The sequence below is a fragment of the Octodon degus genome, unplaced genomic scaffold (assembly GCF_000260255.1).
Source record: "Octodon degus isolate 3935 unplaced genomic scaffold, OctDeg1.0 scaffold00034, whole genome shotgun sequence".
NCBI lineage: Eukaryota > Metazoa > Chordata > Mammalia > Rodentia > Octodontidae > Octodon > Octodon degus.
The window spans coordinates 18,133,038-18,155,602 of record NW_004524610.1 but is presented as its reverse complement, the minus strand read 5'-3'; the positions used below and the strand labels follow the sequence as shown (position 1 = coordinate 18,155,602).

Below are 22,565 nucleotides of genomic sequence, written 5' to 3'. Positions count from 1 at the left end.
CACACTATTAAGTATTTTTTTATTCTTAGGTACTACCGCCTAGAACGGAGAAAATGGCTATTGACCAGGATTGGCCGAGTGTCTACCCTGTTGCCATGCCCTTTAAGCCCTCCGCGGTGCCTCTGCCTGTTCGGATGGGTTATCCAGTGAAAAGGGGTGTTCCCATGGCAAAAGAGGGGAATCTAGAACTTCTAAAGGTAAGGTAAGTTGCTGGTGCATTGGCTAAAACTAATATCTACATAAATGCTGCTCTCCCCTCCACTTTAGTGTTCAGAAGATAGCAGCTTATGGTGTTATACCATAATTTTTCCAGGTGGTAGTTGTTAGTGGACAAGACTATAGTGTGATTTTTTTCTTGTAGCCTTTTCTGTTGTATCTTCTTTATGTTTTGTCCATTAAATGGAACTAAGAAAAGTAAAATAATCTTAGATTTATAATTGGGAAGTAAGGTTCCATTTTTTTTTGTTTTGTTTTTTGGCGGAACCGGGGATTGAACTCAGGCCCTTGCACTTGCCAGGGAAGCACTTATTCCACCACTGAGCCATCTCCCCAGCCCCCAACAAATGATTCAGTGTCGCCTTCCTCCATGTCTCCTGGAACAGGGGATTGAACTGTGGCCCTTGGCATTTCCAGGGAAGTGCTTATTCTACTGAGCTATCTTCCTGGCTCAAGGTTCCATCTTTAAAACTCCAGAAAAGGTAGAATATTTATTTAATAATATTGTTACAGCTCACCAGCTTTAACTTCTTTACTGCTTAAAGGGAAATATGTCTTTTTAAATGTTTCATTTCATAGCATCTATATGATTTATTTATGGCTTATAAATAAAATATACATATCATCCATGCATAGATGCATATCATACATGGTTGTTTTAGAGTAAATAGAAGTTATAATTGGAAAAGAGCTCTTTTGTCCCTACGTGAAGTCTTATTTTTTTTGCGGAACCGGGGATTGAACTCAGATCCTTGCGTTTGCCAGTCAAGCGCTTATCCTTCTGAGCCATCTCCCCGGCCCCTCTACGTGAAGTCTTGAAAAGCAGAAAAATTTAGGGGCAGGGAGATGGCTCAATAGAATAAGCACTTCCATGGCAAGCACAAGGGCCTGAGTTCAATCCCCGATTCTGCAAAAAAAAAAAAAAATTTGCTGAAAGATGATGTCAAAGCACCTCTGTAGTCTTGCGTGCGGCCCCTCCTTGGGCTCAGTTTACAACTTGCTCAGTCACACCGGGACAGATCAGGCCCTAAAGGAGAATGGCAGCTGCGGGCAGCCTGCTTAGCTTGCTACCACAGAGCATCGTGAAGGCAGCTGCATCCAGACCCCGCTGCCTGCACTTTTCTAAAAGCTGGGCAGACAGCAGCAAGGCTGCACTCACTCGCCTGCACCACCAGGCCTATTGACGCCTCTACCCAGTGCTGCTTGTCAAGCAGGACGGCTCCACCATTCACATCTGCTACCAGGAGCCAAGGCACATGCTGGTAATGTCCCTGGACCTGAACACCCTGTCCCCTGAGGAGTGCTGGGCCAGGCTCCAGAAATGAGAGACCCAGCTCCAACACAAGAAAGAGGAGGAGTCAGAGCTCATTGATGCCTTTGATTACCAAGCAATACAGACAGTTTTGGCCCAGGACCAAGAAGTAACTGGCTTGAAATTGCTTTAGGGATATTGTGTAGACAGAGGGAAATTTCCTGTAAATGATACATTCCTGATGTCACAAAAAAAAAACCAGATGATGTTAAAAAAATGAGACAGGAATAGAGAAGTATTATTTTCTTCCTAGAGGTGGGTAAAGGAAGTTTGGAAATGGAAACATTTCAGAGACACAAGAGGTGAGGTTTGGTGGCACATACCTGTAATCCCAGCACTTGTGAGGCTCACACAGAAGATGGGTGCTCATTCTAGCCAGCCTGGGCTACATAGCGAAGTCCTGTCTCAAAAAGGCAAAAAAAGGGATTGGGAGATGCAAGAAAACGAGTATTTTTTTTTTTTTTTTTTTTTTGCAGAACCAGGGATTGAACTCAGGCCCTTGCGCTTGCCAGGGAAGCGTTTATTCCACTGAGCCATCTCCCCAGCCCCAGAAAACGAGTATTGAAGGAAACAAATCTTGAAAAGAGGACTTATAAAGAAAGTCTTTGGAAAATGTCCTTGGCTGAAAGTAATAGTAATGTTGCTAGTCGTGAAAAAACAAAAGTACAAACATTTATGAACATCGTCTGTTTCTGATAATACAATTGAATATGTTTACTGAGTGAATATATACAAGGTACTTAGAATAATGCCTGTAAGTTCCTGTAAACATTAGGTATTTCTTCCTTTTATAGTACTGAGATTTATATTGCATGTTTCAAAAAATAAACATACAAGATGAAGCTGTCTTCCATAGTTCTAATGTTCATTGCTTATTTTCTCTTGATTAAATATTTTTGATAAACACTCAAGGTACTACACATAATTCTTGGAGTCACTTTCATTTTATTAAAATATTCTTGCTAAATGAGTCTGAACAAATTTTCTCTTTGCAGGCTTATTATTCAGGAAACATGGTAGTATATCTTAATTATTTATTAGGAATTAAGTCCTTAACCTTTCCTAAATTTTCATTGACTCCATGAATAATCAGTCAGCTAAACTTTTAGTATGTCATCATAAGCATATTCTTTTTTTTTTTTTTCAGAACTGGGGATTGAACTCAGACCCTTGCGCTTGCCAGGCAAGCACTTATTCTACTGAGCCATCTCCCCAGCCCCTATAAGCATATTCTTAACTTGCTTAAACCATAAAGTTTTGTAAACCTCAGTTTTTCATCCATTAAATTTATAAAATATTTTTTATTTTAGGGAAGGGTCTACAGGGTGTTCAGGGTCTCACTACTAGATTGGACTTGTAACGATCTGCCTGTTTACAAGCTCACAAGAGCTGGTATTACAGGCGCATGCCACCATGCCCAGTCTCTAAATTTATAAAACGTCGAGTAGCTATAAAGTAGAAATAACACCATGCTAGCTAGCCTTTCTAGGAGAATTGGGGAAATTAGGCAATGATCTGTGTCCTAAGAAAAATATATGTGTACACCTGTAGACTCATGACAAGAGGAATGTTATAAAAATTATGTTTATGTTTCCAACATGTCACCATAGAACACATCATAAAGATATAGATTTATATGATCTGAAAATATTAATTGGTACTAAATACATATTATAAGAAGTTTGTTTCTTGAATTGGTAACATCTGTGCCATAGAGTTAACATACTGAAAGAAAAGTCAGATTTTATTTATTGCATGGTTTAGTGGACCTGTCATTTCATTTTTGGTTTTTTTTTCTGTCATTTAGTTTTATGAGAAAGCTGTCTTTTCCATGTTTTTATATCATTTAGCCTGATTTGGTAGCACACACCTATAGTCCTAACTATACAAGAGGCAAGAGGATCACTAGAACCCAAAGATTTGAGATCACTCTGGTCATTAAGTGAGAATAAAGCTAAAAAAAAAAAAAAAAAAAGACATTCTGATTTATTCTTTAAATTTCTTTTAGATCCCTAATTTTTTGCACTTGACTCCTGTAGCAATTAGGAAGCATTGCCAAGCTCTTAAAGGTAAGTGATTTATTTTTAATATAAATTTTATATTGACTTTGAATATAAAATGAAGAATCTTAGGTATAATAAGATATAGCCTTGTAACTTAAGTTATTGTAAATTTCTCTTTTTTTAAAAAAAGGATTTTGATGCTGTGCTGGCCCTGCCCCCGGGGTGCATTGAGAAAGCAATTAAGACTGAGTGTGGTGGTGCACGCCTGCAATCCCAGGTCTTGGGAGGCTGTAAATGGGTGAATCACTACAAGTCCAATCTAGTAGTGAGACTTTGAACACCGTGTAGACCCTTCCCTAAAATACAAAAAATAAATGAATAAATAAAGTATTTTGAAATTTATTTTCAGTGAGTTTTTACCTGTCAATGCTATAAGGTATTACGAATATAAGTAGAAGTTGTAACCCTAATCTTTGCTCACAGGAGGATGAGGGACTTACTGAGTTACAGAAAACACATAATACTGAAGTTTTGTCAATAGGTACAAGTCGTTATGATTCACACTAAAGATAGTAGAGAAGAATACTGCGTGGCACAACAGTGGATTTAGTCAGTGGGTTTAGTCATACAGTGCTACAGAGAAGTTATGAAGAAATTAGAATTACAAAACATTAGAAGTTTATTCATCTGTGCTTGGGATTGGACCTAGAAATGATCATTGTTCCATTACTATACATTGTGAAGAATTTCATTTCTCCGTTTTATTTATTTTTTTTAGGAAATCAGCAATGGTTGTTATATTGCATATTGTTATCTTCAGAGTAGCTGTTCGGATTACCAGATATAAGTACACAAAATTGGTTTAAAAAAAAGCATTAACTGTTCCTTTCATTAAACCAATAGAAATTGGTATAATTATCTTGTGTGTGTGTGTATGTATGTTCCTCCTTTCAGGTCTGTCCTTTTGAACATTTTCTTTCCCTTTCACAGTATCTATTGTACTTTTCAGATTTTGTTTATTCTTTCAATTTCTTGTGCTAGGGAGACAGTATGATGTTTATACATGTTAAGTCTGATGTACTTCACTTAGAGTGTAGTCATTTCTCCATTTTAAATGTTTTTAAATTTATGTTTATAATCTAGCAAAAGTAATGTTATTTCTTTTTGCAGTACTTAAGTGAGTGTTTAATCTTTCCTTAATTATTCCGTACATTTCTGCAAGCCTATATTTGGATTTGGAATGCATCTTCCAAAAACCCTCAAAGGGTTTTCAGATAGTCTCAGTTTTCTTCCAGAGTAGGTCAATTTTTATACCTAACTTGCAAATGGAAAATCTAAAGTACAAGAGTATTAGATAATTTACCAAAACTTTAACAGCCAATGACAGAAGTTAAATAAAAACCAGGGGCTTTTTTTTTTTTTTTTTGGCAGAACTAGGGATTGAACTCAGGCCCTTGTGCTTGCCAGGGAAGCGCTTATTCCACTGAGCCATCTCCCTGACCCCTATAAACCAGGGGCTTTTAAAGTCTAGTCTGTTCTTCTCAGATAGATGTGTGGTTGCTGTATTTTTTTTAGATGTATAATCTTAAGTAATTTAGCAACTATAATTATCTGGTGATTGAAATGATTTACTCATAGTTTAAAAGAAAAAAGCAAAGATCGCAAACCCAAAAGCTCCTCATACTCTCCAAACTAGTTACTCCTGCGCAGTGCTTGCCAGCGATGCAGCTTATGGTGCAGGATGTTGAAACTGGGAATGCGGGAATGAAGTTCAGCTCAGTACTCGTGCTCTGTTCATTTTTTTAAATGTCAAAATGTTCTCAATTCCTAAGATAGTTCTTTGTCTTCAAGGTAATTTAAGTATGGACCTTTTAAACAGGATGTTTAATAAGTGATGTGACCTATGCTTACTTTGCAAGCTTATATTTAGTCCCAGGTATCAGAAAGTCTTCATAACCCAGAGTCACATTTTACTGACTGTGATTTAAAAATTAAGCCTACAGTGAGCTAAATGTAGTATCGACTATTAGAAAACTGTTAGCTTAAAAAAAAAAGTTACTGGCAAAACATCACTCACTGTCTCTTGGGTTATCACATGGAAGCATTCCCACGTCTGCCTGTGAGTATGACTAGTCTTTCCCACATTTATACTTTACTGGAGGAAGCGTGGATCCATGATGTTTGACCCAAGAAGGCAATTGCTTTTAGTTCTTGAGTGAAACCAGTTAGTTAAGCAGTAGGAAGGGAAGCCTGATAGTGGCAGAAGTTTACATCCCAAGCTAAGTGCTCTGTACTATGCCAACCTGATAGGAATAGCTCAGTATGAAGTCAGCTGTTGGTTCTTGTAGAAGGCTGGGAGCCACCCCCAATTGGTCCCTGAATTCAAACCTTTGTGCTCTGGAGTCAAGAGTCATGTTCACAGTGCTCAGAACTGCCTGTTATGACTTAGGTCTTAGTAGACCCAGTCCCACCTCTCTGGGTCATTTGTCTTGCCCAAATGTGAGGACAAAACTTTTCCTCTTTCCATAGCCTGTTTGGCACACAAAAATCACTGAGAAGAAACATCAGATATCTATATAAGGTTTGTATCTGTTTGAATTTTTAATTCAATTTCTGAAAGATTGTTGACTACAGTTCTATTTTAGAGCTTTCCTGGAGCTTCTTCCCATTTCTTTCAGCGGTCTTCAGTTTTTTTGTTTTTGTTTTTTTTTTTTTTCATTTGTGTATTTAGTACAGGGTCTCACTGCACAGCTCAGACTCATAGTGAGCCTCCTGTTTTCAGCCTTTCTTATATTGGGATTACAGGGGTGTGCCACTACGCCTGAACTCAGTCACTGCCTTAGTGCACCCCCAGGGTGGGGCCACTACTGGCATGGCATGTGGGACCTGGGATTGAACCCCTGTCCCTGCTCTTTGCCAAAGCAGGTGCTTTAGTCCACAGAGCTGTCTTACCAGACCAGTAGTATTTATTTGAGGGTGGATTAATATCTTGTTTTCCATAGACTGAACACTGAACTGTCTACTTTTGTAATTAGCATGTTTGTAATACTTAATATATACTAGGTATATGTAGAACTGTGATGTACTTCCATTGAAGCATGGTACCCCCTTTTTATTTTTTTATTTATTTTTTATTTTTATTTTTTTTCTTTTCAAAGTTTTATTGATAAACATATAGCAATGAGACAGTTTCAAACCAAATCGAAAGTACAGTTTCAACAAATAATACACTGCATATATTCTTCTTAGTGGTTAATTGCTGTACAAGATGCAGACTTGTGATCCTATTTACAAACACAATTAGAAAAAATCATTCTATTCATTAAGAGAATGCAACTATATATCTTATCCCAACCACTTTGAATACACAGATACAAAATGGACATTCATAGTTATACCCCATTTTTTTTAAGTTCCATTATTGAATATTATAGGTGTGTAAACTCAGCAAAATATTCTAAAAGAGTCCAGTAGCCCATAATAGCATTGGGTCTTCTGTTTAACTGGCAATGTCAGAAATTTTTGACCTGAGTCCCCCACAGCTCAACATAACAACATGGCTTTACTTCCTATATTTCGTCTTCATACTTTTCTACTGGATGGTTAAGACCAAGGTAAAGCAGGACCTATGCAACAAGAGTTGTAGCTTTTTGGTCTGAGAAGGTCAGTGAAATGCCCTCAGGATTTATCCTGAGATCCTGTACCTCAGATTGTAGAACCTTTGTCAGTGCAGCCATGTGGATGAGTCACGGCCAATGCTTGGCCAATGTGCTCTCTGAAAGCCTGAGAGAGTGTCTTCTCCCCATGTGACTCTCCTTAGGCACACTCTCCGTCATCGATCACTTTCCTCTTTGACCCCATAATCTTGATCAGAAAATTTGGGACACTACCGAGGTAGGTGATGTTACAGTACAAGTTCTCATATGTCCTGAGTCTTAATTGACCCCCCTTTTTAAATTTTAGTGAACTTCATACATGGTAAGCACATCCTTTACTACAAGATGCACCCCTAGTCCCATAAATCCCAGAGAATCTGCTTCCATTTCACGTGACCTGAGAGTTAGAGTGGTAATTTGTTAATCTCTGGAGCCATACTTTACTGTTACTGACACTTTACTTGCAGAATCATAATTGAGAATTTTTTTTTTTTAATTCTCAGATTTCTGCACTGAGTGGCCACCTGCACTAGACAGTGATGAGAAATGTGAGAAGCATTTTCCAATTGAAGTTGACACTGCTGATTATGTTTCGTCAGGACCATCTGTTCGAAACCCCAAAGCACGAGAAGTAACCATAAGGGTAAGAAGTTTTGTTGTGATCTGTGGTTTTTTCTTTTTTCTTTTTTTTTTTTTTTTTTTTTTTTTTTTTTGGTGTTTTTGTGACAGGTCTCCCTATGTGGTTCAGGTTAGTCTTTTTTTTTTTTTTTTTGGTGGAACCGGGGATTGAACTCAGGTCCTTGAGCTTGCCAGGGAAACGCTTATTCCTCTGAGCCATCTCCCCGGCCCCAGTTCAAGTTAGTCTTGAGCATACTTTATAAGCCCAGTCTGGTCTTGAACTCACAACTATTGTTCTACCTCAGCCTTCCAAGTGCTGGGATTACAGGCAAACACCACTATACCTGACACTACCTGTATATATTTTGATCAGATAAAACCATATGTGGGGCTAGGGAGATGGCTCAGTGTTATTCCAAATGCAATGGCCAGAGTTCAATCCCCAGTTCCGCCAAAAAAATTAAATAAATAAATAAAATTCAACAAACCATATGTGTTTAGTAATCTGTTCATCTACTGAAAATTTCCTAATAATAGTAAACTTTTAAGTTTTATTTTCTTTGTTTCTTCTTCTTTTTTTTTTTTTTTTTTCTTGAGATGGGCTCACTATGCAGTTCAGACTGGCCTTGAGTTCACTTTGTAGCCCAGGCCGGTCTTGAACTCCCAGTGATCCTCCCACTTCAGCCTCCTGAGTGCTGGGATTATAGATGTGTGCCACTGTGCCCAGCACTTAAATTTTATTCTTAACGACTATATGGTATATGAATAAGCATCTGTTGTATGTCACAACAGCGTTGGAGGCTGGGGGTGCAGTGTTGTTGCAGTGTTGGAAGTGTCCTCAGGCCTTGAGCATGTTAGGTAAGCAGCTGCCGTAGAGCTGTGCCTTGGTCCTGTAGGAGTGCAGGGTTGATCCATTTGGATATAACTTCTCCTGAGACTCAGGTGAAAAATATAAAGGAGTTCAAATCAAAGATCCGTCATGATTTGTTTAAAGTATCTTTTGTGACCTGGAACATTTTAATTACCTTCCAGGAATGTGCTAGGGCCAAGCCCAGGGCCCTGTACATGTTTCGTTAGCACTCTCCCACTTGAACTATATTCTTAGCTCCAACAGACTTTTTCATTAAGAACATGTGGCATTGAATGTCTGTAGAGATTAATATTTGTACATATTCATATTTATTTTTCTAAGATAACTTTCTAAAGAGAAAACTTTCAGGAGCATAGTAGCTCTTTTGAATTTTTTTTTTTTTTTACCCCAGTACTGGGGATCGTACTCTAGACCTTTTGCATACCAGTCAGGTGCTTTGAAATTTTTTGATATATGTGGTTAAAAATACAACAATAGCAGATTGTGAATAACCCTATTTTCCCATACATTCACCAATCTCGATATTATTACCAATGTATCAGTAATAAGTTGGTATTTAAAAATTACATAACTAGTGAAATAAAACATTTATTCCTTTGCAAAATGCTTATTTTATCATTTGCCCATTTTGGTGAGTATTGACTTCTTTCATAGATTTTATTTTTCTATGACTTTACCTATTCTTGCACTATATCATATAATATGTACTCTTTGACTTAATATGTTTTCAATACAATTCATCTGCTATAGCATGTATCAATTTCTCATTTCCATAATACTTATTTTTAAGCACTTTATTATTTTCTGGTTTGACAAAATGCTATAGGTTCATCTTACGTATTCCTAGCTTTGGTCTTAGAATCAGCATTCTCCAAGGAGACCTGATTAATACTTTTTTTTTTTGCGGAACCGGGGATTGAATTCAGGCTCTTGCACTTGCCAGACAAGCACTTTTTCTACTGAGCCATCCCCCTAGCCCTTGATTCATACATTTTTTCGTGGGGAGGGTTGGTATCTAGAATCAAACTCAGGACTTTGTGCTTGCTGGGCAGGTTTTTGTGCCATGAGCTACATGTATCACCATACAGTTTTGACATTACGAGGATGACTGCTTATCTAGTTGAGGGATCTTTCTGGACTCTGACAAAAAATGTTATGCTTTATGTAGTCTGAATGTTAAGTAACAATATTCAAGTATTCTGAGAGTGTTATTAATTTGTTTTCTCCAGTACTGGGGATCGAACTCCAGATCTTGTGCATGCTAGTAAATAGGCAAATTTTACTTTCTGGAATCTTCTACTATAGCTATAGTTGGTTTATAATTTTAAAAATAGTTTTTCATAGCATTGAGGATTAAACTCAGGACCTCATTCATGGTAGGTAGAGCTACATCTCTAGCTCCTAGTTTGTAATTTTCTTTGTTACATTTTGGTATTAGGGTTGTACTGTATTTGTGGAAATAATTTATGAACCTTTCCAGCCTTCTTCTATAAAATACTTTTAAATATCATAGTAATTGTTTCTGGAATGAAAATATTTTATTGGGCTGGGGAGATAGCTTGGTGACATAGGTGACTGCCTGGCAAATGCAAGGTTCTGAGTTCAATCCCCAGTGCTGCTAAAAAATAGCTAAATGAAAAATAAATAAATAAATAAATAAATGGGCTGGCAAGATAGCTCAGACTAAGCACCTGCTTAGACAAGTGCCGGGATCTGGGTTCGATTCCCAGCACCACATGCTGCACCAGCCCTTCCCCTGGGTGAGCTGAGCCAGCTACCAAGACCAGGCGTGGTGACCCATGCCTGTAATCCCAGCACTGGGGAAGCTAAAAACATGAGGGTCACTGTAAGTCCACTGCGTAGTAAGACCTTGTACCAAATACATAGGAAGGAAGGAAGAATATTTTTTAAATTTATTTTTAGTAGTACCTAGGATCAAACTTGGGACCTTGCACTGGCCAGTCAAGCACTTACATGGCAGAGCTATATCCCTGTCCCTGAAAAATGTATATTATTTATGTTCTTTGCCTTATTGCTTATTGGCCTTACTCTTGCATACTAGAATTGTAGTATGTAGTGCTTCTAAGTTTTTTGTGTTTTTCCCCCAACAAAAATTGTCTCAGTGCTTTATTTGAACTATGCTGCCACATATCACATTTATATTAGTACATTTTGAAGACACAGTAACAGTTACATCCATCATGTGGAGTTGGTATATTGTAGAAATCAGCCTATCAGTTTTTCCTGGGAAGGGGGCACAGTGAAGATGGGAAATGGACACAGAATTAGTTTATTTTTATTTATTTATTTATTTATTTATTTATTGGCCCACTCAGCCCACCCTGAGGGCAGGGCTAGCGTGACATGTGGTGCCAGGGATCAAACTGCGATCCTTTGCGCCTGCCTAAGCTTGCCCAAGTAGGTGCTTTAGACTGCTGAGCTATCTCACCAGCCCCCAGAATTGGTTTAAAATGCCGAAGCTACAGAACCAGCACGGTGGCCAGATCTTCCTTCAAGCTATCAAGAAACCAGACTGTGATGACTGGGAGAACAGTTCAGGGGCTGGCACATCTTGTGGTACCAGGGAGCGAACCTCGGTCCTTGCACTTTCCAGGCAGGTGCTTAGACCACTGACCATGTGCCCAGCTCTGTCCTTGTAGATTTTAAGGAATTCTAATAGAGTGGTTGACATTCCATTGCTGCAGAAATGTTTGAAAGCTAATTCTTGCATTTTGTATAGGCAGGGCCAGTATCTGTTCCTACTTTCTTAGGGACTCCCATCTTTACAAATGCTGATAGTGTTGCTATATATGTCCCGCAGCCTTGCTGATAAGGCAGGTAGTGTGCATAAAATGAGAATAAGGATCTATACAAACATGAACATACTACTAAAGTCCCAATGCTGAACAGATGACTTTGTTTTCCTGCAAATAAAGGAAAAAGAACTACATGGACCAAGCTCCATGTGTGAAGGTTTCAGGGGTATAAATGAATCCTGGTATGTGCACCCTACAAACCCTCTCTCACTTGTTCCCAACATTCTACGTTAAACATGCCCATCTGAGGAAAGCAAGGATTATGTTTGATTACATCAAGCAACATATAGAAAGTAACTGTGTACTAACTTGAGCATGAAACTGGTTATTATGGTTTGGGTCTAGTTGTCCCTCCAAAGCCTTATGCAGTCTTTGGAGTGGGCATTAATTCATGATCCAGTGCTATGATGTGAGTTCTACACCCACCCTGGGATGGAGAGTCTGAATGCAATGTGGGGGAGGGAAAGAGGCTTGTTAACTGCTGTAGCTGCTGCTTTTCTTTGCCCTTTGCTGTTTTTGGCCACCGTGAGCTGCTGCCCCTGCCATGTGCCACTCTGCCTCAGAGCCAGCCAAGTATGGGCTGAAACCTCCACTAACTGTGAGCTAACTAAACCTTTCCTCCCTTAATTTTGGATGTTAGATATTTTGTCCCAGCAATGTGAGAAAAGTAACTAAGACAGTGGTGTAACAGAATTAATCATAAATCCTGGGAGATAATGTTATACTTCAGTCAGTGAATCCTGCCCTATTACCCTGATTGAAAAAATTTTCTTTTGAGGAACTGGGGATTGAACTCAGGCCCTTGTGTTTGCCAAGCAAGCGCTTATTCTACTGAGCTATCTCCCCAGCCCAAAAAATTTTCTACGTGCATTCAAGTTCCTTTTTCGTTTTTCTTTTTTCCTTTTTCTTTCACCAGCCAGCTACTCTCTACTACGAACTCCGCATAGTTGACCACTGAACCTTTCTCTCTGGTGTACTTTCCCTGGTCAGGTCTCTGTTCAGGTGCCACTTACAGGAACGAGCCTATGAGTTTGTCCTGGACAGGTAGGTGAATAAAGATACACACAATCAGTTTAAAATGCAGGGGTCCAGGTCGCCCATGTCTCACTTAGCAAAACACAAGATTCATGCCTCTCCCCATTTCTAGTATATGTCCATGTAAACAACTGAATCTTAGCTGTGTTGATTTTTCCCTGGAACTTGCACCTTTCCAGTATACCTGCATGCCACCAGAGGAGCACAGCTTGCCACCTTTCACCTTTTTGCTCACAGAAAGTCAGTTAGGCCTCAGTTCTTCCTATCTGGTCTCTTATAGTATATAACAAATCTTAATTCTTTTTTTAAATCCCCTCTTTTCTCTGCTCCTACCTGCCTCTGTCTCTCGGTCCCCTTCTCTTTATAAAGAATCTATCTCCCTGTTTTATATTATTTATTTTGCTATTTAGTTATATTTTGGATTACTCATAATCCAAAGATATAAGGCAGTATTTAAGCTTATGTATTTAATATTTTTAATGTAATGGTCTCATGGTACATCCATTTTCCTACATATAACTCCAGTTTATCCTTCTTTTATGACAGAGTAGTACTTTGTTTTGTGTAAAATACCACATTCTCTTTGTTGATTCATCTGTTGATGAATATATAGGGTGCTTCCAAAGTTTAGCTATTACGAATTATGTTGCTATAAATACAACCTGACATGTATCACCACAATATGTCTTTAACTCTTTCAGGAAGATACATAGAAGAAAAATAGCAGGGTCAAATGGAATTTCAATTTTTTTTTTTTGAGGATCTCTGTAATGTTTTCCATTATGTTTGTACTAGTTTACATTCTCACTAACAATGTAGAAGGATTTCTTTCTGCCTAAAGACTTGCCAGCATTCATTTTTTGGTATCTTATGATAGACATTCTTTCTGGAATAAACTAGACTCTCAGTATTGTATTAATTTCCATTTCTCTCAGCTACCAGATATATTGAACTTTTTTTGTATATTCTCCATTTGTACTTCTTAGAAGTATCATTTCATTAGCCTATTTGTAATTGGCTATTTAATTTTTAGTTTTTTGTACTAGATATTAAGACTGACCTAGGGCCGGCCAAATAGCTTAGCAGATTAAAGTGCCTGCAAGCAGGCTTAGGGGCCAGGGGTTCAATTCCCAGGCTTGCCATGCTGGCCCCATCACTGGGGCTTGATGAGAGGGCAATTGAGACTGGGCATGGTGGCACGCATCTGTAATCCCAGCACTTGGGAGGCTGTAAGCAGGTGAATCAGTACGAATCTGGTCTAGTAGTGAGACCCTGTAAACCCTTCCCTAAAATACAAAAAAAAAACTGTCCAAGAAATACTCAGGAAACTTTTACCCATTCTGTAAGTTGTCTATACTCTCTTTGTTTCCTGTGCTGTGTAGATGTTTAATTTGATGTGATCCCATTTCTTGCTGGGTTTTTTGTACAGTTGGGTTTCTGGTCAGAAAATCCTTGCCTATACCTATGACTTCTGCATTTGACGTGTTTTATTTTCTGTTTTATTTCTGTATTAACATTTAGATTTTTTATTAATATTTATTTTAATTTAGTACATGGTGAGAGGTACAGGTCTAGATTCAATTTTTCCATATAGTTTTTGCAGTACCATTTGTTAGAGACTCTTCCAGTCTGTTTTTAGCACCTTTGTCAGAGATCAACTAGTGTGCCTAAATTTTATTTTTGCATGCCTATTTGTACCACATCTGTTTTTGTGCCATTACCATGCTGCTCTATTTTGTTCTTTAAATCTTTTTATATTTGTAATATAAAGAGATTTTTGTCACCCTGTGTTGTTTTTGTTATTCTTAGTCTCTTCTGCGTCTCTATAAGTGTTCAGATTCTTTTACTAATTCTGTGAGGAACACTGTTGGTATTTTGATTGGGATTGTGTTAAATTTGTATGTGTTTTAGCAAGATGGCCATTTTAACAATATTCTATCAATTCAGGTGCAGAGGACGTCATTACATTTTCTGATCTTCCCTTTGACCTTTTTCAGCATACTGTAATTTTTGTTGAGGTTTTTCACTTCCTTGGTTAGGTTAATTCCTAAGTATTTCTTTTAAAACGAGAAATGTTTTTCATTTGTACAAAGTATTATCTTCTTAATGGTTGTAAGTCATTTATCAACAAAATTTTCATTACATTCATTTAACAAGTTAAGAGTGTCACAATACAGTACATTAAAATTCCAAGTATTCACCTAAAGCAAAGAGCTGCTTATAATGGAGCTGAATGGAATGGAAAAAGAAAATGGTGAAGAAAACTCAACAGAGAAACAGCTCAAGGAATGGTTAGTCTAGGGAGTAGTTTCCTGAGCACTATCCAATTTTTCTTAGTGTTCAGACGAGTTTCACAAAATCATTTTTAAGACATGAACTAAACAACCAGTGAAACCTGTATTTTTGGGGCTTTAAGTGGGTAACTAAACAACCGGTGAAAAGAAGAAAAGAAAACTGTGTTTTCTTTCTTTTTTTTTTTTTTTTTTTTTTTGGGCAGAACCGGGGATTGAACTCAGGCCCTTGCGCTTGCCAGGGAAGTACTTATTCTACTGAGCCATCTCCCCAGCCCCTAAAATTGTGTTTTCTTAATGCTACTATGACTGGTAGTGTTTTCCTAATTGCTTTCTCAATGAGTTCATTATTGGTGTAAAGGAAAACTGTTGATATTTACATATTGATTTTGCTACATTGGTAAATTTAGTTATTAATTCCAGAAGTCTTTTTGTTGGCATTTTTAGCTCTTCTGTGTAGAGGATCATGTCATCTATAAGTAATTATTTGACCTCTTACATTTTATATACATATCTTTTTTATTTGTCTTTTGTTTGATTGCTGTAGTGTTTGAACAATTGTGGTCCTAGACGACAACCTTGTCTTGTTCTTGATTTTACAGAGAAATCTTTCATCTTTGCCCAGTTTAATAAATATGATGTTGGCAATAAGTTCTTCTTTGGGATATTTATTGTGAAATTATTGGACTTTTCAGAGTCTTTCTCAGTGTCTGTTGAGATGATTGTGTGATTTTTGTTCTTCTGTTGATAGTAATACTAAGTTTACTGATTTGTGTATATTGACTCATCCTTGCATTCCTGGAATAAAGCCTACTTGGTTATAGTATATGATCTTTTTGATGATTTGTTGCATTCAGTTTGCCAGTATGTTGATGATATTTGCATCTATTCATTATAGACCCTGACCCCTACTTTTTCTTAGTTAGATCTTTATCTGGTTTTAGAATCAGGGTACTGCTAGCTTCCAGGAGTGATTTTAGCAGTAGCGCTTCCCTTTCATTTTCATTAAAGAGTTATTAGATCTTCCCTAAATTTCTTGTAGAAATTATAATCTTAGTAGGTGTTTTTTTTTATGAATGCTTCAATTTATTTCTTTTTTTTTTTTTTTGCAGAAGCAGGGATTGAATGCAGACCCTTGCGCTTGCCAGGTCTCCCCGGTCCCAATTTCATTGTTGATAATTGGATTATTTGAGATTTTTCTGTCTTGGATCTGATTTGGTAATCCATATGTATCTAGGACTCTATCCATTTCTTCTGAATTCCCCAATTTATTTTACTGTAGGTTTTCAAAATACTGATAATTTTCTAGATTTTGCCAGTATTCCTTGTGATTGTGTCTCTATCTTTATTTGTGCAGCTTGGACTAGTAGTGATCCTCCTGTTTCAGCCTCCCAGCACTGGGATTACAGGTATGTGCCACCACACTGTATCAGTGGCCGGCATGGTGCAACTGGTGTTCTGGGGCCAGCGCAGCATGCAGTACCAGGGATCAAACTTGGGTCCTTAAGCTTGCCAGACAGGCACTTAGACCACCCTTTTCTTTATAATTATGTTAGTCGTTTTTTTCCCCCCTTTTTTTATTTTTGGTAAAAATTGCCAAATTGCCAAGTGTTTTTTCTGTTTATTCTTCGAAGAAACCAGTTCTTCATTTCTTTTTTTCTTTTTTTTTCCAGGTACCAAATTTCTTTATTTGAAGGAATTAAAGAACTTAAGTAGATGCTCTGGTACAGCTTATAGAAAAGGTTAAGGTAGCCCCAAAATGCGTATGCTGTTTTGGTGACATTAGCTCTCATTGCCACTGTCCCCCAACGTATGCTTGTCAAAGAGGTACTCCACCTTGCCCGACTGGGGGCTCCTGTCTTGCGCAGGTTGGTCATGTGGTCACCCAGCTCTTTGATGGCCTTTCCCTGCTCATCCATGTAGTATGTCTCGATGAAGTCACACAGATGGGGGTCGTTCTTATCAGTGGCCAGCTCTTGCAGCTCCAGGAGGGACTGATTCGCACTCTTTTCCAAGTGCAGCGCACACTCCATCGTGTCCAGCCTGTTCTCCCAGTCATCACAGTCTGGTTTCTTGATAGCCTGAAGGAAGATCCGGCCACCGCGCTGGTTCTGCAGCTTCAACAGCTTCTCAGAGTGTTCTCTCTCCTCATGAGATTGGTGAGGAAAGTATTTGGTGAAGTTCTTCAAAGCCACATCATCACGGTCAAAGTAGTAAGACATGGACAGGTAGACGTAGGAGGCGTAGAGCTCCAGGTTGATTTGGTGGTTGATGGCTGCCTCGGCGTCCTGGTGGTAGTTCTGGTGCTCTTGTGAGGGCAAGGCGGTCGTCATGGCGGTGGTGGACAAGGGCGGGTGAGAGCCTGTTGAAGCAGGACCGCCGCGACATGCCTGAGCCAGTGCTTCATTTCATTGGTTCTTTATATTTTTTTCCTTTTCTTTTTGTACCTAGAATTGAACTCAGGACCTTGCACTTGCCAGGCAAGTCTCTGTGCTGTTAAGCTGTATTCCCAGCTCGATTCTTTTTTGTTTCTTTTCAGTCTCAAATACCTCTCTTCCCCCCCCTCCCCCCGCGCACCTCAGAACCAGGGACTGAACTCAGGCCCTTGTGCAAACACTTACTCTACTGAGCTATCTCCCCAGCCCCTCAAATAACCAGCAGTTAAGAGGCTGAGATAGGAGGATCATTGTGAGTTCAAAGCCAGCCTGAATTGCATAGTGAGAGCCTGTCTCAAAGGAAAAAAAAATACCCTTATATTGATCTTTTGAGATTTTGATTGATGTGTTGTGAAGAGGTTCCTTTCCGATTGTCGTTATTTGGTGTTCTGTATACTTTTGTATATTTGTATGTCAAATTCTTCCCCATATTTGGAAAGTTTTCCACTTATTATTTCTTTAAATAGTGTTTTTATGCTGTTTGTGCTGTCTTTAGGTTTTTCACTAACTCCAGTTAATCTCACTCTTCTTTGAATCTTCAACAGCTGCTAGCAACATTTTTCATGTTCTCTTTTTATTTTTAAGGTATCTCAAAATAACTGCTTCCTGACATGAACCAGATCTAGTTCTGACACTGTCCTACCATTGAGCCCTTTCACTGTCTCTACTATCCAAAGAGTCTTTAAATCCTAGATTTCTGTTTAGGACCTTTTCATGGACTTTTTTTTTTTTTTTTTTTTATGGACTCTTAATCCTTTGTTAAAGTAGTTGTTATGTTTTGTAATGTTTTGTTTGGCTCAGTTAGTTTTTTCTTAGTGTTTCTCTAAACTCATTCACTTTATCAGTTGAGTCTCTTGTTTAATTTTATCTTCTTGAGCTTTCCAAACACCCTATTCATTTTTTTTTCTTTTCTTATATGACTTCGTATAATTCTGTGCTGTGTTTTTTCATTTTCTCCCCACCATTTTCCCATGGAGTGTTGGGAATTTTTGTTGCAGAGTTTTTGTTTTCCTTTTTTTCTGCTAAGTATTGTAGGTTGATTATAGTGGTGAGACTTTGTTTTAATATGGAGATCTGTTTAGTTAGTGTCTGCTTTTCACTGCTGTAATTTGGCTGTGGATAACTCTAGGGCTTTGCCTCTGTCCCAGTATCCAAACATATTTGGAAGTACAGGCTACAGTTTATCTGGCCCAGTTCTTAGTTCTCTGGAAATAGGCTACTGTATTACTAAAGGCAACTCAAATATTGACATGCAGAGAAAACCGTTAATAGCAACAACTATGCACCTTGGCAATAGCAATAATAATAGACTCAAAGACAAATTGAATACTGATGTACCATAAAGTGACGTACCATAAAGGCCAGTCGCTGGGTATAGTGGCACACATGTTCAGTACCAGCATTCAGGAAGCTGAGACAGGAGGATCCCTTTGAGCTTGAGGCCAGCTTGCCCTACATAGTGAGTTCATCTCCAGCCTAAGCTACATGATAAGACTTGTCTGGGAAAAAAAAAAAAAGAACAAAGGAAAAATAAATAACTAATAGTTAATACGGGGTATGGTCAGTCCATGGTGTCTACCCCAAACCTGTAGTTTCTTTAGCAACTCACAGTTACCATACCCCTCTGCACCCCAAGTTCCTACTTTCTTGCCTGGCTCCATGTGCCCCTCTGCCCATATATCTATCCCAGGCTGTGGCAGTCATCCAAGCCCAGGCATATCTCTGTTCTCGCTGGAAGATGGGAAAAAACAGACCTTAGTTCTCTATGTAGGTTGTATATAGCAGTAAGAAGGTTTTCACTGATCACTGGACTTACACCAGCACTTTCAAGACCTTGTTCCTTCTGAAAGCCACACGTGATCAGCCCATGTCCTTCCTGGAAGCTTAAACTCAAGGAGGTCTGTTGTCAAACCCACATCCTGGCCACAGCTATCTCTTACATATGTTTCATAACCTTTTGGTGTATGATAGGGTGTCTAGATGTCTCATATGGTTATAGGTGGGACCTTTGCTGGTTGGATTTAGGGTATGATGCTAGGATTAAGTGTGTGCTGGTAGGATTATGAATGTGTGGTATTAAAATAATAATGATTGGTTTGACATATTTCTGGGTGTGAATAATGGGAAGGTTCACTGTGGATTTGGGTGACACCACTAAAAGGGTGGGTAGCATGGAAGGGGTGAAAGGGAGGACAGGCTGCGGTGGCTGCTGATTCACCGCCTCACTGTTTTAATGTGTTCTGCCCGCCATGAACTGGTTCTCTGTGATAACTCTCTTCCATGCCACCCTGCCTTGGAGCTAGCCTTCAGTGACCTGAACCCTCTACAAAACAAAACCCACCCTTAACTTGAGAGTGTTGGATATTTTGTCTGCAACAAAAAGTAACTAAGACACAGGGTAACACAAGAAACCCTGTAATATAGTTCTGTGGCTCAGTCTTAAGCATTCTACCTTTTTCCAAAAAGAGTCCTGATTAAACCCTCTAAAATATGGGTGTGTGCTGCAGTGGACTTTTTCTCCAACTCTTATCCTGCATACAGAAATTACTTTTGGGTTAAAACCCCATGCTGTTTTTTTTTATTTTTTTTTGCTCCTCCTCGAATGCCTTCAGGGCACTTTTGGCTGGCTGGAGGGTTGTGGGGATCGAACTACAACAACCTGAGACTGACAGCTTTGTGGAAGCAGCCACTTAAAGAACTGAGCTAGGGCCAGGCCCCCCTGTTTTTATACTTTACAATAGTTGTGAGTTTTTGGAGGGTTAGTACTGCTGGCCTTGTTAGGTATTTATCCCTGGAAGTGCTCGCTCTCCACACCTATAATGTGTCAGCAGAAATGGAGCCCCTTCTCTGGGAGCCAGGATGAGCTTTGCAGGTGGCTTTATTCTTTTCTCTGTGTTGTGTTTCCCTAGCTTCTCCTTTTCCTCTTTACCAGGTTGTTGTTCAGACCTCTGGATTCCAGGTCCCAGAGAGGCTATATATTGCTCTATATATAAATTTCTGCCATATTTAATCTTCCCAGGAGTCACTCTGTATCATGCTTCCACCCTGTGCTGTTATTTGCCACTGACATGTTTTAGCTGCTCTGTTGTAACTCTTCTGCCTGACTCACATCTACCCTTCTAGATTACTTCCACTCTGAGCTGTCTGTCAAGGCTCCATGAAGGTGTGGTGGGTGGTGTTGTGTAGTTAGTGGTAAAGCATGACTAAGGTAATACAATGATGGTAACAAATAGTATTAAAATGCTATTTAGAGATTCTCAGAATTTTAAATTCAGAGAAGTAAAGTGGTATTGTTTTCTAAATGGTTATAAAAGTAGTTTGAAATTAAAAACAACTTAACGTTGGGCACAGGGGGGCTTACCTATTATCCCAGAACACTTAGGGGCTGTGGCAGAATATCACAAGTTTAAGCACATTGTGACAGAGTAAAAAAAAAAAAACAGGCTGGGGACATATCTCAGTGTGAAGACTGTGGGTTCAATCCCCAGTATGGGGTGTAGAGGGGTGACCCTTATTTTGTATATGACTTTAAAAGTGTTTTGTTCCTTTAGTATCACATATTTCTGACAAAAGTCCTGTGCATTAAATTGTAGAAAGAAACAGTTACAGAAAGATGAGATGATTTCTTTTAGGCCACATAGTGGCAAACTTAATCAAACCTATTTTTTTTTTTTTTTGTGACCTTCCACCAGAGTCCTTCAACCATGTCATAGTTCCATGTAGGAAAACTATTTATGTATCTATTTTTGTATTAAAATCTAAGCAGTTGAAGATAGGCATGTATAACCACAATCTCTTATAATATGAAATATCGGCATTTTGAGAATAATATTAACAGCATAGTATTTATGATTTGAAAAGTTGCAACTAAAAGAAAACTAAGGATTCTTTTTGAAATTTGATGAAAGACAGTCCACAAAACCTTGAAGTCTGTCTAGGTTAAGGGCTACCGTTCTGCAGTGTCTTCAAGGGTTGCAGGTGGCATCTGTATGCCAGACAACTGATATAAGTGCTGTATAGCACTTACGTCATTAAAATGTTAATGTGGACCATGCTCTTTAAGTGAAATAAATCAGACCCATATGTGTAAACATCATTGTTTCCTTAGCATGAGAACCTGAAAGAGAAAATAAAATCTGAAGGGTACAATAGATACCGTGAAGAAGGAATGAACCTATTCAAAGGGAAGAAATTACTGAGTTGAGAAAGACAGGAAAGGGAAGGAGGAGAGAGATACATGTATGATATAAGCAGGATGGTTTGGACAGCTATACTGTGGATTTCTGCTGGTTTATGGAAAGAAGCAGTTAATGCTTAATTTATTTTGTCTCCTTTTTTCCATCATCCTTTTTCCCTCTTAATTTGTTAAATATTTCTTTTTCTCTTCCAATAGTGTGTGAATATATCTGGTAGTATGAACAACTAGTTGGAAGACAATGCTGCAGTACTATAAGTACTGTGAAATTCATATTTTGTTAAGTGAAATTCTATATCACTTGTGATTTTTGTGTTAGTATACTCTTTAAAAAATAAATATACAAGCAAAAAACTAAAGTGCTACTTTTTTGACCACTTGCATAAGAAGCTAGAACATTTAAATTATTACTAAAATTATTAAATTTTAAGTTACCAACCTATGGTAATCTCGTTGGTTGACCACAGTTTTGTCCCACCTCATGCCCACCTCAGTGAGTTCTCATGTTCTCTACCACCTTAGACCTGCCTCACCACATGGTTTTACTCTATTAAAGTCCCTGGAAGAGACAGCTTCCCAGGAACAACTTCCTGTGGCCCCCATTCTGTCTCTTTCTTAGACAGAAGCTTTCTTAGCCCCAAGAAATATATCCTACTCTTAAACTAAACAAAACAAACCATAATGATATGGTTGTTCATACCTGTTGTTTCCAGAGGACTGTGTAGTGCATATTCTCTGCAGCATGTGACCATGGTATTAGGTTGGTAAAGTCAGTGTTACTGTCTGTATTCTTTTTTTTTGGTGGGAGGGAACCAGGAATTGAACTCAGACCCTTGCGCTTGCCAGGGAAGCACTTATTCTACTGAGCCATCTACTCAGCCTCAAGTCTGTGTTCTTTTTTTTTTTTTTGGATATGAATGCCCTCAGGGCATGTGTGCCTGGCTTTAGTTTTGGGGATGGAACCACAGCAACCTGAGCCTGACAGCTTTGTTGAAGCAGCCACTTAAAGGACTGAGCTAAGGGGCAGGCCCCCAGTGCTAAGGGGCAGGCCCCCTGTGTTCTTTTTAAAAGTTTATTTATATTCATTTATTTTGTTTCTCTCTTTCCATTTTTTTTT

General features: G+C 38.6%; 1 protein-coding gene and 2 pseudogenes across 1 annotated transcript in view; 2 read left to right on the top strand and 1 right to left on the bottom strand.

Annotated features, from left to right (window-relative positions):
• The window catches only part of Mrps35 (mitochondrial ribosomal protein S35), a 50,713-nt gene that overhangs the window by 4,680 nt on the left and 23,468 nt on the right, over nt 1-22,565 (top strand). The window contains exons 3-5 of the mRNA XM_004630330.2: nt 30-197; nt 3,537-3,597; nt 7,691-7,830. Of these exons, the coding sequence (XP_004630387.1) occupies nt 30-197; nt 3,537-3,597; nt 7,691-7,830 (369 nt within the window). The remainder of the gene's footprint in view (nt 1-29; nt 198-3,536; nt 3,598-7,690; nt 7,831-22,565) is intronic.
• Nucleotides 1,115-1,970, top strand: LOC101588070 (annotated as a pseudogene).
• Nucleotides 16,601-17,151, bottom strand: LOC105742063 (annotated as a pseudogene).